Source organism: Saimiri boliviensis, chromosome 17 (genome assembly GCF_048565385.1).
Source record: "Saimiri boliviensis isolate mSaiBol1 chromosome 17, mSaiBol1.pri, whole genome shotgun sequence".
NCBI classification, from domain to species: domain Eukaryota; kingdom Metazoa; phylum Chordata; class Mammalia; order Primates; family Cebidae; genus Saimiri; species Saimiri boliviensis.
The window spans coordinates 54,558,672-54,577,741 of NC_133465.1; the positions used below are offsets into that span (position 1 = coordinate 54,558,672).

The 19,070-nt window shown below is 42.3% G+C and overlaps 1 protein-coding gene across 3 annotated transcripts in view; it reads right to left on the reverse strand.

Annotated features, from left to right (window-relative positions):
* TEX2 (testis expressed 2) overlaps positions 1-19,070 on the reverse strand; it is a 118,944-nt gene that overhangs the window by 38,807 nt on the left and 61,067 nt on the right. For all 3 annotated transcript variants that reach the window (XM_039476342.2, XM_039476341.2, XM_074388852.1), the window contains exons 3-5: positions 11,508-11,708; positions 10,276-10,606; positions 5,189-5,436 (exon numbers count right to left, since the gene is read on the reverse strand). In XM_039476342.2, coding sequence (XP_039332276.2) covers positions 5,189-5,436; positions 10,276-10,606; positions 11,508-11,708 — 780 coding nt within the window. The remainder of the gene's footprint in view (positions 1-5,188; positions 5,437-10,275; positions 10,607-11,507; positions 11,709-19,070) is intronic.

Below are 19,070 nucleotides of genomic sequence, written 5' to 3' on the forward strand. Positions count from 1 at the left end.
CTAAGAAAAACAAAAAGGAGTAATTGCCAATAATGTTTAGCATTGTTTAATACACATCTAGTCTCTATTCACTAATTGTATCACTGCGTTTTAACATTGGTTTGGATCCTGAGTACCAGTTAACTAACAATGCTCCATTCATTTCCTGACCAGGTCTAACTCGTTTAGCATTGAGCAACATGAGAAAAAGGAGACCAAGTATGCGCGAGTGGCCATCAGGCCCTAGAGCCCTCAGGGTAAGGGATGCTTAAGCCATGACCTATAAGAGGCAGCAGCAGGGTGAGGACAGGGGTTAGAAAGAGAAGGGAACAGGCCACTTAGGCAAGAGTGTGGAGGGGTGGCTGACACTGGAGATGTGATGGTACAAGTTGAAGAGATGTCAAAGGCTCCTTTGTATTCCTGACCCCTCTGATTTCTTCCAGGACTCATGATATCAGAGGTGATATGGACCCTAAAAAATAACTTGTCTTTGGCAAGGAAGATGAGTGCTAATGACTTACAAATGGCCTGCATTTGGCAAAACTGTGGGGAAATGGGCACTGCCATACCTTCCTGCTGGGAATAAACATTGGTGCAACCCTTACGGAGTGGAATTTGGAAATAATCTGACAAAACTACATGTGCTCTCACCATCTGACCGAGCAATCCTACTTCCAAGGTTTCACACTGAAGGCACACCCCCAACAGCACAACAATACAGCCACCAAGGTATTCTGCAGCATTGTTTATAATTGCAAAGTATTGTAAACTTATATGCCCATAAAGGAGAAAGGCTGAATAAACTATGGAACATCCTCACAGTGAAGCACTCTGCAGCTGTTTAAAAAGAAAGGGGATGGGGAGGGGAACCTATGAGCTGATGTGGAGTGATTTCCAGAATGTACTGGTAAGTGAAAAAAGCAACATACAAAAGAATAGCCTCTTTTTTTTTTTTTTTTTTTTTTTTTTTTTTGAGACGGAGTTTCGCTCTTGTTACCCAGGCTGGAGTGCAATGGCGCGATCTCGGCTCACCGCAACCTCCGCCTCCTGGGTTCAGGCAATTCTCCTGCCTCAGCCTCCTGAGTAGCTGGGATTACAGGCACGCACTACCATGCCCAGCTAATTTTTTGTATTTTTAGTAGAGACGGGGTTTCACCATGTTGACCAGGATGGTCTCGATCTCTTGACCTTGTGATCCACCCGCCTCGGCCTCCCAAAGTGCTGGGATTACAGGCTTGAGCCACCGCGCCCGGCCAAGAATAGCCTCTTAATAAGATAGAAGGGGAAATAAGAAATACAGAAGGGATAAGCCAGAGACTAAAGAGGCTGGTTCACTACAGAGGGTGAGTGGGAATGGCCTGGAGAGACAGAAGGAATAGGGAAGTGGAAATGAGTTTTTTCTGAATATGCCTTTGTACAGCTCTGATTTTTGGAGCCATGTTAATGTTTCGCATACATAGAAAAGAAAATCAACAGTGATAGGGAAGAAGGTCTTCATTTACTCAAATCACAAAATTAAGAATCTGGCAAAGAATAGTCTCCACAAAATTAAGAATCTGGCAAAGAATAGTCTCCACAAAATTAAGAATCTGGCAAAGAATAGTCTCCATTGACTTTTAAAGGAAGGAATAAAAGTAGTATAGAACCACTGGAAGCAGACCCCACTTTCCCAAAATGGTGCAATGACATTTCCCAACCCACATGCTCTTCCAGGAATCTGCTACTCCCAAGGCAAGAGGTGAAATCTACACCCCTCTCTTTGAACCTGGGAGGGCTCTGTGACTGCTTTAAATAATGGAGTGTGATGGAAGTGGCACCTTACTTACAAGAGTAGGTCACAAAAGGCAATACAGTTTCAGCCCAGCTACTTCTTGGGATGCTTGCTCTGGGAATCCAGTTTCTGTGCTGAAGAAGGCTCAGGCCACATGGAGAACTGAGGCCCCCCAGCACTCAGCCCCAGATGAGCTCCAGTCAACAATCTGCATTTACATGCCCTCCATGTGGGCGAGCCCTCCCGGAAGCATATCCTCCAGCCCCCAGCCCAGCCTTTCCAGGTGAGCCTGTATGGAGCAGACAGAAGCCATCTGCTAAGCCTTGTCTGAATCACGAATTGAGGAGGAAAATAGTTATTGTTTGAAGCCGCAACTTTTGGGGTTGCTTGTTCTGTACCAATAGGTAACTGGAAAAAAGTCAAGACCATCTCCACTGCTAGACCATCCCTGAGAGCCAGGACACAGCCCATGCACACTCCAGGAAGGCCTACGGGTTGTGGGAGGCCACTACTAAGAGTTCATGTACTTTCTTTTTTCATAGGCTTTTTTCAAAGACATTTCTCTCTGTTCACACAATTCTAGCTCTCAATTTCCTAGCCCTTGGCAGCTACCAGTCATTAAATTAAAATTAAGAGTTGGGGGTAAAAGATGGGGACAAGGACTCAAGGAAAAGCTAATAAGGAAAGACACACAGGAACACCAGCCAACTGACAACTGAGAGAAAATACTGCAAAGTCTACAGTCTGGGACGGCTCAGACTGGGTATGATGAGCCTTTTGACCTCTATACACTCCCTGTAAGACAGGCCTGTTTCTCTTTGTTGTATTGAGTCTTTAAATTATCAAGAAAAGATGAAATTATTCCTTCCTGCTCTGCCGCAGGAGGCCAGGAAGTACAATGTGGTTTTAAAAAATCTTCATCAGAGACCAGGCACAATGGCTTATGCCTGCGATCCCAGCACTTTGGAAGGCCGAGGAGGGTGGATCACCTGAGGTCAGGAGTTTGAGATCAGCCTGGCCAACAATGTGAAATTCTCGTCTCTACTAAAAATACAAAATGTGCATGGTGTGGTGGCATATGCCTGTAGTTCCAGCTACTCGGGAGGTTGAGACAGGATAATTGCTTGAACCCAGGAGGCAGAGATTGCAGTGAGCCGAGATTGCACCACTGCACTCCAGCCTGGGCAACAAGAACGAAACTCTGTCTCTAAAAAATAAATTTCATCAGAGGGGAAAAAATGTCTGGGTGCTTACAGGGTAAGTGCCAGGTGGCTGGAACCAGAGAGCCCCTGACAGCAATGCTGGGCTGTGACATCAGGGACCCCACTGAACACAGGATACAACATGCATATGTAACACAAACCAGGAAGCAAAGATCTAAAATTGGGTTTGTTTTTTGATTTAGGGAAATCTTTCAAAAAGCAAGCATTTTACTGGATAATTTTCTTACATCAGTGCACAATTCTCCTCTTGATTTTCCTGAGTCTGATGAGAGTCCAGACAGCTGACAGCCTAGCATTTGGAGGGAGGGGAAATTCACCAGTGGTAAATAGGCCCATTTCTAGAAAAGTTTTATATCACTCAACTCTTGCCTAGAGGGAGGTCTACTTCTCACTAAAGCCAGTGACTCAGGGTAGAGGTAGTGGGTTGGAGGCCAGTAGAGGCATACGGTCTTTTTTTTCCCTGACAAATTCAAACCGATCAGGTGAGTGGCCTCTTCCACAGTGAAGAGGATCAATGAAATAAAGAGCAATGGCTTCTCATTAAAAATAAATACATATGGTCACTGTTAAGAGGTCAGATACAGCCAAGGGTGGTAGCTCCTGCCTATAATCTCAGCACTTTAGGAGGTGGAGGCAGGAGAATCTCTTGAACTCAGGAGTTCACGACCAGACTGGGCAACATGGTGAAACCCCATCTCTACAAAAAACACAAAAATTAGCTGGGCACAGTAGCACACACCTGCAGTTCCAGCTACTTGGAAAGGCTGAGCCCAGGAGGGTGAGAGGATCGCTTCAGCCCAGGAAGTCGAGGCTGCAGTGAGCTATGTTCACGACACTGCACTCCAGCCTGCGTGACACAGCGTGACTTTGTCTCAAAAAAGAAGTCAAACACCTGGATGTGAAAGAGAGGCTAAGTGTCCTCAAGACAGAGACTGTGCCTCTGAATAGCATGCAAAGTAGAGGCAGGAGGCCTCAGCTCAAGTGAGCTTTCAGAATGACCCAGCATAACAGTCTCAGCAGCCAAACAACCCAGGGTCTCAGGTCAGGTTTTACACACTCCATCACTTAGCAACTGTGTGACTAAGCTACCTAACTTCACCAGGCCTCAGATTCTCCACTTACAAATGGAGACAATCCTGTCTAGTTTGTAAGACTGTTCAAGAGAGCAGAGTAATTCTATTAAAGTGCCTACCAGCGCCTGGCATCTGGCAGCTTATAAGAGTTATCCTATCGTAGACAATCCTAAGTCCATGTCCAGCTATGCTTTGGAAAGAATATTCAAGGTAAATCTTCAAAAGCATTGGGCATAGCCAAGGAGACTGAGAATTTGAAAATACAATGGCTATGGAGGAATGAGACCTGAATCACCAGTGATTCTGTAACAACGCTTAGTGATCACCCAGTTCTTCAGGTCAAAGTTCAAATCTTGGCCTCCACGTTCTCTCACGTCAGCAAATCCGGCCAGTGCCTCCTGCCACGCACATCCCAGCCCAGCCTCTCTTCACCACCTACTGTCATCACTTTCACGTTGGTCCAGCCTTCACTAGGACAGTCATCTCCCACTCCTTCTTTCCCTCCTACAGCCAGTTCTCTACCAAGAGCCACTTATCTCTTTATACTGAGATCAGTCAACATCATACCCTGCTCAAAAGCCTCCCACAGTCTCCCATCCCTCCCTCACCTCAGAACAAAGTGAAGGATGCTGCTGATCCTCCAGTCTCCCTCTTTCCCTTGTACACTGTCCGGGCCTCATTGCTGTTCCTCGAATATTCCAAGCACATGCTTGCAGCGGGCCCTTGGGTTGCTGCTCTTTCCACCTGGAGTGCTCTCCCACATGCATCACCAACAGGTCTGTGCCCAAAAGTCATCTCCTCTAAGAGGCCTTCCCTGACCACTCATCCAAAATAGCAGTTCTGTCTTCAGAGAAAAACAGTGTAAACATTTTAAAGTTAAAAATAAATAAATAAATAAAACAGCGGTTCAGGCCACTTTTACTCCTCCCTTGTTTGACTTTATTTTAATTCTTCCCACCACCTGGTGGTCATTTCTTGTTGTCTCCCTAAGTAGATTACAAGCTCCCCAAAGGCAAGGTCTTTCTCTGTCTTGTGTATCACTGTTTCCCTAGAGCCAAGAACAAGGTCTTAAGAGCATTATGCATGAAGAAATGTGTCTAAGTTGAAAAGTGAAAAAGGCCCAGCCTAGCAGCCAGCTTTACCTTCTTCCCAGCTGTGGGGCTGCTCTCCGCACTCTGCAGGGGGCTCCTCTGGGGGCTCCGGCTTTCCTGGGGGACACACCTGCTCATGTACACGCTGTAGTCGAGAAGCATCTTCTGCCGCACGCTGCCTGCCAGCTCCTTCTGCTTTGGCTGTGACATGATTTCCTCCACGCTGCCTTTGCTGCTGCTGCGGCTGTGGGTCAGGTGCCCGGAGGGACTGTTGTGTTTGCTGTGTGCAGGCAAAAGCCCTGAAGCCAAGAAGAGGTGGCTATTCACACGGTGAAGAAAATGACTGCAAAATAAGCAGACTCCAGAGAAAAGTAGCTACAATGCTATCAAATGACGGTTTAAAAATATTTATAAGGTTATTTCCCACCCTGAAAAGTATCTTTTTCTCTAAGGTAATTTTTAAGAACAATTTTCATTCCTCTCCAAGATAATTTAGAGTAATGGGAGTAAAGAAATACAGCTGTTAGGTACCATTCTCTTTTTTCCTAATGATCTTTTAGGAAAAATCAAATATAGGACCAACACAGCCCAAGCAGTGGTGAACTTGTGAATGCTGTTAGGGGTAAATGGAAAGGGGGCAGAGAGCTAATTAATGGTTCATCCATAAGCTCACAGCAATGCCAAAGATGTCATCTTTCATTCAACAAATTATGCATCAAGCACTTTCAAGCATACCTTGCTAAAAAGATGATGACATAATCCCTGCCCTTGAACCTAAGCAGATAAACCACAGTCTTCTGTAACAAGTGTCATATTTGCAGCACAACTAAAGGACTCTCAGGGCAAAAAGATGGGAGTGACTACCTCTGCCCGAGAGAGTGAAGAGGTGCTTACCCTAGGTCTGACTTTCACAGCAGTGACATCTGGGCTGTATCCTGAGGGAACAGTTGCCATTTTCCTGGCTCAGGTGGGGAAGAGCACTCCAGGTAGAGGAAACAGCATATGCAAAAAGCAGTGACAAGGCACAGTATGTTTGGAGACCAGAGAGAGATTCAGTGAAGTTCTAAGCGTAGTATAGAGGGCAGAGGATAGGAAATGAGGATGGAGAGATTAGCCAGGAATAGATTGTGAAGTGTCTCAAAAGCCAACCTCGGATTTAACATTGACCCTGTTGCACCAGAGAGGTTTCAAGCATGGAATGTGCCTGATGCTAACAACTTTATTCAGATTTACTCTGATGGCCATGTGAAATGTAGAGTGCTTAAAATCAAATCAGGCTGGGCGTGGTGGCTCACACAGGTAATCCCATCACTTTGGGAGGCCAAGATAGGCGGATCGCTTGAGGTCAGGAGTTCAAGACCAGCCTGGCCAACATGGTGAAACCCCATCTTTACTAAAAATACAAAAAATTAGCCTGGTGGGGTGGCCTGTGTCTATAGTCCCAGCTACTGCGGAGGCTGAGGCAGGAGAATCACTTGAACCCGGGAGGTTGCAGTGAGCCAAGATCACACCACTGCACTCCAGCTTGGGCAACAGGGAGAGAGAGAAAGTCATTGGAAAGAGAGTTATTGGAAGAGAGTCATTGAAGATGTCTCCAAAAGATAAATAAATAAAATTTAAAAATCAAATCAAACCATTTTCTTCTTGAGAGGCTCTAACCATTGGAACCGTAATTCTCCTGAGTCTTACAAAGGGTCATGCAAGCCATTTCTTAATTTAAATTTTAGCCAGATAATTTCCAGCACTTGAATATTTACAATTTTATACTTCATAACTATAAAAATACATTTTTTGTAACTTTTATTATCCTTATACCATTTCATGTTTAGCATTTTTTTATGCTAGGATAAAAGCTACACCAAAAACATTAAAAAAATAGACGTAAACTAATATTACATTTAATACCCTGGATTGGATCCTGAAAGAGAAAAAGGGCATTAGCAGAAAAACCAGTGAAATGTAATAAAGATTAGAATTTAGTTAATGGTAAAAAGGAGAAAAGAAGATGAAATAAACAGGGCAGCATGACACCAACACTTCAAACCAAACTGATCCCATTGTGACTGAGCCACACTCCATGTAGAGGAAGAAAAGAGACCCTACCAAGGCCTGGCTGGTGCTCACTGTCCACAGAACAGCCTCTTCACATCACCTCACTCTTCCCTTGAGTGGGACAAAACACAGGAGTCATCACTGCACTGGGCCTTATGGATCACAGTCCCTGCTAAAGTCAAGGGCCTCCCTGTACTGAGATCATACTAGAATTCTGCCAAATGACCATATGGCTTTCCTGTTCTCTCCAGACTCTTCCTCCTGGAGGCATTTCCTGACCTGCAGCCTGGGCCCTGCTGGCTGGAAATGCAGAATCTCAGCCCCATCCATGACCTCAGGTCAGAACCTGCATCTTAAGATCCCCTCAAACATTTCAGTCTGAGAAGCACAATCCATGTTGCTAGAGAAATCTACGATTTTGGTGACAGCACCCGTGAGGGAGAGGACAGGGCCAGGTAGTCAAGCAGGAAGACTTCTATCTTCTTGGTACTGAGATATAACTGGCCTCAGAGGATCAGACCAGTCACACCTTCACAGCTGACCACCTGTGCAGTCATTGATTCAGAGATGGTTTTGAAAAACAGCACAGTCCTCACCAATTTACCCTGCTACTAGTTTAATCACAGTTTTGGTGGCTTAAACTTACCATAAATGTCTCAATTCATAGCTTTCAAAGGCAACTCAGACTCACAGATGTACAAAAAGACATTAGTGGTATGTAAGCCTTGTCTGATTTTAGTACAATTGAGTGCACTGAAGGTTTTCTCACATCTCTGACTCTTACTATTATGTTTGATGTGCAGTAAATGAAACTTTTGGCGGGATTTCCAAAACATGTGAACTCATTAAAAATAATCAAATGTTTTAGGTCCACGAATAACATGCCACTTTTGAAGGTGCTCTGGGGGGCCCCTGAGTACCTAAGGTGGTATTTCCTGGTGGTCTCACAAACCCCTGTGGGTTACCTGATTCGGAGGTAACAACGCCTCAGAATGCCTGAGATACAATGCCTAGAGCAGTAGACCTTTACATTTCCAGTAGGAATATAATCTGAGCCACATAATTTTAAATTTTCTAGTAGCTACATTTAAAAAGGTAAAAAGAGGCCAGGCACAGTGGCTCACCCCTGTAATACCAGCACTTTGGGAGGCTGAGGCGGGTGGATCACCTGAGTTTGGGAGTTTGAGATCAGCCTGACCAACATGGTGAAATCCTGTCTCAACTAAAAATACAAAAATCGGCCAGGCATGGTGGCAAGCACCTGCAATCCCAGCCACTCAGGAGGCTGAGGCAGGAGAATTGCTTGAACCTGGGAGGCAGAGGCTGCAGTGAGCCAAGATCGTGCCACTGCACTACAGCCTGAGCGACAAAGCTGGACTCCATCTCAAAAAAAGAAAAGGTAAAAAGAAACAAAATTAATTTGAATATATTTTAAACCCAATAGATCTAAAATATTATTTCAACATGTAAGCAATATAAGAAGTTATTAATGAGATATTTTACATTCTTTTATTGGACTAAGACTTTGAAATCCAATATGCATCTTACACTTAGAGCACATCTCCATCTGGACTGGCCACACTTCAAAGTGTTCAAAAGCCACATGGGGCTGGTAGATACCCTAAGAGGCAGCACAGGTTTAGACCTACCAGGAGAGCTAGGCAGTGCCTGGTGCTGAGGAGTTCTTACTCATCTGAATTTTCTTTTACTTGGTGTTGTTGGTTGAATTGTGTCCTCCAAAAAATATGCTAAAGTCCTAACCCCAGTATCTTAGAATGTGACCTTATTTGGAAAGAGAGTCATTGTAGATGCCATTCATTAAAATAAAGTTCATGCTAGAAATAGGGTGGGTTCTTAATCCCATATGGTGTCCTTATAAGAGAAGAAGAGACAGAGACACCGAGAGACAATGCCATATGATGACAGGCAAGTGTAGAGTGATGCAGTTGCGGGCCAAGCATTGATGGTCACCATCAGAAGCTGCAAACATGCAAGAAAGGATTCTATGCAGAGTCTCACAGGGAGCATGGCCCTGCTAACACCTTGATTTCAGACTTCCAGCCTCCACTACTATGAGTGAATACATTTCTGTTGTAGATCACCCAGCTTGTGCTATTTTGTCCCAGCAGCCCTAGGAAATATATCTAGTAATCTCCCCGTTCATCTTGATTCTTAAAAGGGACTTCTTGGATCTCAGTGCTGGGACTGGGATGGAAGCTGGCATTGAAGCGAGCATTGAAGCTGACAGAATGGAAGGTTTAATAAGGGTGTTAGGGCAAGGGCTAAGATTATGCTCCAGGGGAAGGAACCAAAGCACTCTGAAGCAATGTGTGACACTCATGTGACCAGCATAACTCCCGGATCAACACAAATGCCTTGTTAGAGAAAGCCCCAGAGTGGCTCCATTCTAGTCTTTGTTCCAGATCCACCTAAGACAGCTTTCCCTAATAATACCCACACTGGTCTTGTCCCAATTATTGGTTACCCCATGCTCATTTTATTTAGCATGGCAATTTGTAAACACCTGACTCATACGTGCCAGTTTTGCATAACAGGCACAACACCTAAAGGACAGGGGAGCTGCTGCTTTTTACTGGTTTTGTGTTTTCTTTTTTTGCAGCTCCAAGCCCAGCCAAACTGGACAAAGAGGTGCTGCATGGTTATCAATCCAAATGACTATTATCTGATCTGAATGGTCAGCAAGTGCAAGGATTCTGCATTTCTATGGCAATCTCAGGCTTGGAGGACATATTGAGGGTCAGGTACTCAAAGGCACCAGCCTGAAGCATCTCCCTGACTAACCTGCCTTCTCAGAACTAGGGTTCTTCTGTTGCTGCTTCTCTCAGTGGAGTCATATATATACAAATATCTGCAAATGGATCCATTATTGGTTAAATGATTTGGGTCAGAGGGTTGCAGTGATCAGCCTAGATGGTAAATGAGTCATGAGAACACACATTAGGTGGCAGACAACCATCAATTCAGGGTGGGCTTCCTTCCTTCCTTTCTTCCTACCTGGCGTTCTTTCTCTATTCTCCCTAGCAGCCCTTTAAAAATGCATAAGCATTTAGCACAAACATCATTACCTGGTTTACTTCCAGAGACACTCGATGGCTTCTTGATTTCCGACTTCAGCTTAGATGCCAGAATAAATCTCCTAAACCACTCCTCTTTTTCTCGGCCAGTTCTCCCAAAGAGATAGAGTATCTGATCTCGCTGGCTAGATCTTGTTCCCTCTTGAGGGCGGGGTGGCTTCTTAGGGTCCTCACTTCCCTCAGCTGTTGGCTTCTCTTCTGAAGTCTCCTTATCAGTCTGAGCTTTAGACATAAAGTCATCTTGTGGACCAAGCTCAATACAAATAGGGTACTTTTTATTCCAGATTCGCTTTCGAGCCAAAGTTTTAGGTACAAGATAAATCTACAGAGAAATAAAAATGATTTATATACTAAAGATTGGCTACACTATGCATTAATATTACACATAGCACAAGGACAAACTTTATAATCATTCCAGAAAGTAGATGTTTAATAATTTTGCAAGAGTAATAAATATCCATAATTCTCAGGTGGCAGCAGCACAACAATAATGTTTAGCTGCTCATCATCAACCACATTTGGCTATCAAGTGAGTTTAATGACCATGGGCCAAACTTAGGCTGGAAGAAGAAAAAAGAAAATAATTAAAATCTTGACGGGAAGCTCAAGTCAACTTTGAGTATCAACCTCAAGTTAAGAATATACTGATATAAAATCTATTTTAAGTACTTCTCTCACTTTGGAGAAATCTAAATATCATTCAGATGAGCTGTAAGAACAGAGAAACGATAGCTTTGTGGAATAAATGCTTTACATTTCTCACAAAAATGGAAGTATATAATAATCAAAATGTAGTTATTTTGCATATCTATAATTTTCACATTTACAAAGTCTTCAATAGGTAAGTACCCTAGAATCACTACACACAGCCACACCACTTTTTGTTTGACTGAAATAAATGGCTTATAAGTCAGAATTCTGAGTGCACACTACTCTTGTTCCTCAAGTTGTAGTCTGTGGACCAGCAGCCTGAGTATCATCTGGGAGCACATAAAAATGCAGGCCATTGGCCCTATCTACAGTTGCTGAATCAGAATCTGCATTAAACAAGATGCTCAGGTGATGTGCATAAACACTGAAGTGTGAGAGGTACTGTCCTAAGGTATACTGATACTTCAATGATGACAAGCCTTTTTGGGGAATAAACAAATGCAGTTAAGCATCCAAGATACCATATGCTTTTCATTCATCTGAGCTATCCTTCCAAAATTGCTCAGGCTCACCTTGCTGTCTGAGAGGTCATAGATTTTCTGGCTGATGTAGGTGACCTCTGGCTTGGTTTCATTGTAGCTGGCCCTCCTGGATATATTTTTATTGGGCTTTGAAAGTCTTAAGGTTCCACCCTCAAGTCGAACAAAGACTGAATGTGTCAAAGTCGCATGGTAGGTTTCCGGATCATAGCTGTAAATCTCATTCATCCATCCCTGATGAAGAAAAACTTCCATTAGTAAAATCAGAATAAACACAAACTGATTTAGCATGAAATAATGAACATTGTGGTATTTGGGACACTGAAACCAAACTTGACCATGATGCAGATATCAGCTCACTGATGACTACAAGTTGCAAAGAGAAGTGCTTAGCTGGGAGGATAATTGGGACCAAGGAGGTTTCTGATAACCAAAAATCTGGATTTGGAGGAAAATCGATAATGTTCATTACCCTAAATAAAAGTTTCTTTTTTAAAAGCTCATAAGCACATCAGGAAACACAAAAGATTCATTCATGTGACTGAGTAAGCCTCTCTCTCTGTGTGACCTCCTTTGGGGTGATTAATCCCACCCAGTCTGGCCTTCTTAATTAGCCAAACACATGCTCTTCCCAGCCCACTTGCAATCTTTGAAATTTCAGATCATATTAATTCATGTTACCACGGGACTCAGACACCTACCACTCCACTTCTATCTCACTACAACATGTACCTCATTGAAACGATACAGTAAAGCAGATGATTGAGAATTAGGCATTAAATAAATCATAAATATAATTTAAAATATATCAAAATTCAAAGATACATAGTAACTTAAATGGGTAAAATTGTGCTCCAGGTCCCCCTGCCAAAATGGACATAAATGATTTTTGTTACATACATTTTTTAAAAGAGCAAATATATTGAAACATACAGACAAAAAATATATAAACAAAAGCCTAACACATTATACACTGTGTTAAAGCTAATCTCATAGCTGTCATCATCACTCATCACCAAACACTTCTCCTGCCTCAAATACTTTTACAGGTTTGAGTAGCCCAGATCTCACAAAAAAAGTTCTCTAAGGAGTTTGATATCTTCCTACTCTCCCCAACTTTTCAAAAATATGTCTTTGTAATGAGCAGAGAGATGCTAAAGATCACTACATGTAAGTTGAGACTGTCAATCTTTTCAAGCAATTGCCATTTCCATGCTAAGTATTTGAGTCTCACACTGAAGTCTTGAATTGAAAGCTCGTGAGAGAGAACTCTTTAGAATGTTTTTTGTGTATGTGTGAGACGGAGTCTCACTCTGTTGCTGCCTAGGCTGGAGTGCAGTGGCATAATCCTGGCTCACTGCAACCTCCATCCCCTGAGTTCAAGTGATTCTTCTGCCTCAGCCTCCCAAGTAACTAGGATTACAGGCACTTGCCACTGCATCTGGCTAATTTTTTTTTTGTATTTTTAGTAAAGACAAGGTTTCACCATCTTGGCCAGGCTGGTCTTGAACTTCTGACCTCGTGATCCACCCCTCTCAGCCTCCCAAAGTGCTGGGATTATAGGCGTTAGCCACTGCACCTGGCCTCCTCAGAATTCTTTTATTCATTCATCCTTTTATCAAAACATGCATTGAATCTATGTGCGAAGTAATGGGTCAGGAGTTAGGACAAAGTTTTTTTTTTTTTTTTTTTTTTTTTTTTTGTAAAAAACAGGATTCTTGATCCAAGGGTGCCTCCAAAAGAGCAGAGAATTAGGTCTTCATTCCCCCATCCTATTAACCCACTGGAGTAAACATAATAGAGAAAAGTTGTCACAAAAAGAGTACCTGAGTGTGAAGTGGAAAGAAAAATGGACAAACATTCTCTGTCACGGGAAGAGTATGAAACTTAAGTCAATTATATGGATTTTTATACCTCAGTGGATGTTTTGGCCCAAGCTGGGAGGATCTCTCCCTCCTCCCAGTGAATCATCGGACGGGAGCAGCATCTATTCAACAATATTGAGTGAGCAAGCAGAGGCCACAGGAAGAGGTGTTTGTGAAGAAACAGCAACCATGGGCCGGGCGCGGTGGCTCACGCCTGTAATCCCAGCACTTTAGGAGGCCGAGGCGGGTGGATCACGAGGTTAGGAGATCGAGACCATCCTGGTCAACTTGGTGAAACCCCATCTCTACTAAAAATACAAAAAATTAGTTGGGCATGGTGGCGCATGCCTGTAATCCCAGCTACTCAGGAGGCTGAGGCAGGAGAATTGCCTGAACCCAGGAGGCAGAGGTTGCAGTGAGCTGAGATCATGCCATTACTCCAGCCTGGGTAACAAAAGCGAAACTCCGTCTCAAAAAAAAAAAAAGAAACAGCAACCATCAGAGCAATGAAGAGAAAAAGGTGACAATTACAGATCACAGTTGGGCCTGAAGTGGACTGTATTGTCAGAGCATCTGTTTGGGTGGGTGCTTTTTTGCTAAATGTAGAACTAAGTACTTTCTTTGGCTCACAATTTTTGTCTTTTTCTTTAGTCTCTTCTTATGGCAAATTACATTCATTGACTTTCAAATGTTGAACCAGTCTTGCATTCTCAGGATTAAGGATGTATGAGTCATGATGTGATGAAATTGAGCTCTATCAGCTCACAAGAACTGATTCTACACATCTCTTCCCAACACTATGTTCAGTGACTTCATGGTGGTAGCTTGCAAGTGGCAATGGTGGAAGTTTCTATATCACGGAAATCAGAGAACAGTACAAATCAAGATTTTCCTTTTTCTGGAGAGCCAGTTTACCAGCATAACACTTTGCTGATACTTTGTTCACTTGTCCCTCTAAGTTCATGAGGGAAAATAGTCTATAGTTTTCTTGCAATGTTTTTTTTTGGAATTAATGAGCCTCAGAAAATGCAGGTTAGTGCATTTGGGAAGTGTTCCCTCTTCTCTAATTTCTGGAAGTTTGTGTAGAATTAATAGTATTTCTTCCTTAAAGGTTTGGTAGCATTTGCCAATGAAGCCATCTCGGCCTAGAGTTTTGCTTGCAGAAAGATTCCAAACTATGAATTCAATTTCTTTACTTGCTATTGGGCTTTTTAGGTTATCTATTTCTTTTTAAGTGAGCTTTGGTTTGTATCTTTCAAAGAGTTTATCTATTTTATCTATGTTGTCCAATTGCTGGGCACAATATTGTTTGCAGTATTTCCCTATAACTGTGAATATCTATAGTGTCTGTGGTGACGTCCTCTCTTTCAGTCCTGACACTGATAATTTGTGCTTCTCTCAAATCTTTCTTTTATATATATGTATGTATGTATTTATCTATCTACAATTGGAGACAGGGTCTTGTTCTGTCACCGTGGCTGGAATGCAGTGGCATAATCATAACTTACTGTAACCTTGAACTCCTGGGCTCAAATGATCCTCCCACCTCAGACTCCCAAGTAGCAAGGGCTACAGGTATGTGCTACTACACCAAGCTAATTTTTTTTTTTTTTAATTATTTGTAGAAATGGAGTTTTGCTATGTTGTCCAGGCTGGTCTTGAACTCTTGGTCTCAAGCAATTCTTCCACCTTGGCCTCCCAACGTGCTGAGATTACATGCATTAACCACCACGACCATCCTCTAACAAGCTTTTAATGCTATTAATTACCCTCTAGACACTGCATTACCTGCAACTTCTGATATGTTGTATTTTCAGTTTCCTTCAGTTAAAAGTATTTTCTAATTTTCCTTATGACTAACTTTAGACCCACGGGCTGTTTAGAAGTATTCTGTTGAATTTCCAAATATTTGAGAAATTTTCAGATATCTTTCTTACTGGTTTTTAGTGCAATTTCATAACAGTCAGAGAACATGCTTTGTGTAATTCCAATTATTTTAAACTTATTATATGGTCTATCTTGGTTCCATGTGCACTTGAAAAAATGCTTTCTGTCGTTGAAAGGGGTTTTCTGTAAATCTATTTATTTGTCTTTTTAAGCACAACCATTTTCACTAAAGATCTCCTGACACAGAATACACAGCTTTCTTCCTGTCCAATTTGGTTGCTGAAAATACTGTCTTACATACATAACTGGTTTAACTAGGGCTAAAGTTCTAAAGGCAACTAGATTAATAAAGAACTTGAAGCAGATACAATAATTTTTCTAAGATACATCAGAGCCATGTTCAAGGCCAGGTTGTTTGTGCTTACAGAGCTACTAAAATCAAGAAGCATCCATGAAAGGAAGGAAGCTGGAGCTGAGAACGATATTAGATTTAAAAGGCAACTTGCTATCAGTGTCATTTATGAGTAGTTTGGCCATATAGCCCCTGCATGCAATTGCTCTTTTTGAATCATTTCACCCTGAGAATATGTCTGCTAGCTAGAGAATACAGATTAGATGTGATACTGCTTTCGTCCATCCTAATACCTAAGCAGAAATGCTCAACATTTATTTAATGACTATTTTTGAATTATGATAATCACAGTTTGATATAAGATAGACATTACTGCAACAAATCTCCACATAAACTATTTTTTGTTATTTCCAGGTATATAGAATTACAGATACATGTAAAAAAAATGTAAAAAAGCCACTAGAATTAACATGATACTGGGACCAAAAGAGAAAAAAAAAGAATTAACATGATACTGGTATTTTGGACAAAAATATCTGCATTATGTTTATCAACCACTCACTGCCAGACTGGAAGGGCTAAAGGAGAAAAAAAAAAAGACAAGTATTATATTATGTAAAACTGTTCTCCAAGAAAAGGACAGTCTCTGAGAAACAGAGTAATGTAAGCTGTGGAGATGTTTCCCATTTGAAACTCCTGGGATTGTACAGGTTAATTATCTGATTTATGAATAAGAGAAACTTAGAGATAAAAGGTTGTTTCTTTCCAATTGCTTTCATTTTGTCTTTCCTAGGTCAGAAAATGCAGAATTGTCTAGGGAGGTGCTGTCCAATGGAAATATTAATATAACGTGAGCCATAAATGTGAGTCATGAAAATATGTAGTTTTATTTTTTTGAGATGGAGTTTCACTCTGTTGCCCAGGCTAGAGTGCAGTGGTGCCATCTCGGCTCACTGCAACCTCCACCTCCCAGGTTCAAGTAATTCTCCTGCCTCAGCCTCCTGGTAGTTGAGATCACAGGTGTGCACCACCACACCCAGCTCATTTTTGTATTTTCAGTAGAGATGGGGTTTCACCATGTTGGCCACGCTGATCTCAAACTTCTGACCTCAAGTGATCCACTCACCTTGGCCTCCCAAAGTGCTGGGATTACAGGCATGAGCCACCACACCTGGCCCAAAATATGTAATTTTAAATGGTCTAGGAGCCACATTAAAAAAGAAAAAGCAGCTGGCCGGGCGCGGTGGCTCACGCCTGTAATCCCAGCACTTTGGGAGGCCGAGGCGGGTGGATCACAAGGTCAGGAGATCGAGACCATCCTGGTCAACATGGTGAAACCCCATCTCTACTAAAAATACAAAAAATTAGCTGGGCATGGTGGCGCGTGCCTGTAATCCCAGCTACTCAGGAGGCTGAGGCAGGAGAATTGCCTGAACCCAGGAGGCGGAGGTTGCAGTGAGTCGAGATCACGCCATTGCACTCCAGCCTGGGTAACAAGAGCAAAACTCTGTCTCAAAAAAAAAAAAAAAAAGAAAAAGCAGGTATAGTTAATTTTAACATTTTAATTCATATCAAAATTAAGATTTCAACATGTAATCAATATTAAAATTTATTACTGGTATTTTACATTCAGTTTCATACTAAGTCTTCAGAAGCCAGTGTGTACTTTACACTTGGAATAAGTCTCGGTTTGAACTAGCTACACTTCAAGGGCTCAACAGCCACACAGTGCTCATGATTACTGTATTAGAGACTGTGCAGGGCCAGTTCTTCGGTTCAAGCTTTTCAGCCCTAGACCCTTGGCTCAACTATGAATAGAATGGGCAAATACTGGTATTTTGGACAATATCCAATAACGCTAAAGACCACTGGTCAAAACACATGCACTAAAACCAACTCACCTACCTTAGCAGAAGTGCTGAGAATCTGACAGACCTGGGTTCCCAATCATGCCTGCACCACTTACCACCTGCCAAGGTAGGTGATAAGTAACGGCCCGGCACCTGAAACTGTCTGACCTGAGAACAGATGAGTTGATGTAGTTTTATCTCAACACACATGCCTTCCTCTCTCTTCTTGTACACGTTTCCAACACACACACGGGCTTAGTGATAAGAGGCATTCACTCAATACACAGTTTTCTGCTATTTTATTAGATGCTTTGCATAATTAAATGAAAGAGAATAATCTAAGTAATCAGCTAATGAAATCGTCTATTACAGAAACCTAGCAGCCTGAACTACCACTTGGCTGAAAAGCAGCCACTAGAGTTCTTGCTGGCTGCAGCCTGTGTGCTCACACATAGCCACAGTTCTGAAGGAGTATGCAATTACCTTCTTTGCTGACAGCTCTGACAGATAAAGGTCATCCTCTACTACTTGCCAAATTCAGGAATCCCACAACAACCTGATTCAGAGGAATGTGAGGGAGAAAAGAGAGTGTCAAGTCCTACCTACACACTTCAAAAGCACAAAACCTAACCTGCTGCACTACAGGAGGCAGAGGTGAGAAGCAAGAAGTAGGTGGGCATAGAAAGAGAATCTAGGAGATGCTTTTTTTAAAAAAATTATTATTTTTTTTTAAAGATGGGTTTCACCATGTTGGCCAGGCTGGTCTCAAACTCCTGACCTCAAGTGATCCACTCACCTCAGCCTCCCAAAGTGCTGGGATTACAGGCATGAGCCACCACGCCCGACAGGAGATGCTTTCTTTCCCTTGGGAAAGCCTAGAGGGGCCCCAAATTCCTTTATTCCACTTGGGCCTGGTTTGGCCCTTCTTCTGCCTACCCCCATCTTTTCAGAGTCACCAGCTGCTGTGGTTTCTTCTTCCCTTTTACCTTCAAATTTCCTCCTTCCTGAACTACCAAGTTCCTATCTTTGCGTTAAAGATCTATCAGAGGCTAAAGTCCACAGCTGCCAAAAAAAACCAAACAAACACAACACACAAATCAGGATTTGAATTACACATTTATTGTCAACAATCATTTGTTAGCCTAAATAAGACTTTACACTGATCATATTCAATTACACAAAAGATGGCTGGTTAAAACAGAGGCAGTGAAACCAACTCACCTACCTTAGCAGCAGTGCTGAGAATCTAACAGACCTGGCTTCCAGTCATGCCTGCATCACTTACCACCTGCCAAGGTGGGTGATGCTTATCCCTCAGACACTTAGTTTGTTCACCTGTAAAAGGGTCAAGGTGGCATACTGCCCAGTTTCATGCCTCCCTAGCTCACACAACTCACTCTATGCTCAAACCATAATTATTTTTCTCCTTATAGTAGTTTATTAAGGTACAATTTGTTTATAGTTTATAAAGAAATCTTAAGCATATGATTTTTAAACACTAATATTACTACTCATAATAGCTGACATTTAGGCTCATCTTACGACCGAGGTACCCCAGGCACATTATCTCTTGTATTTCTGCCAATTCCCTACAATTTTACAGGTAAGAAAAGTGATGAGAGAAGGGATGTGATTTGCCTCC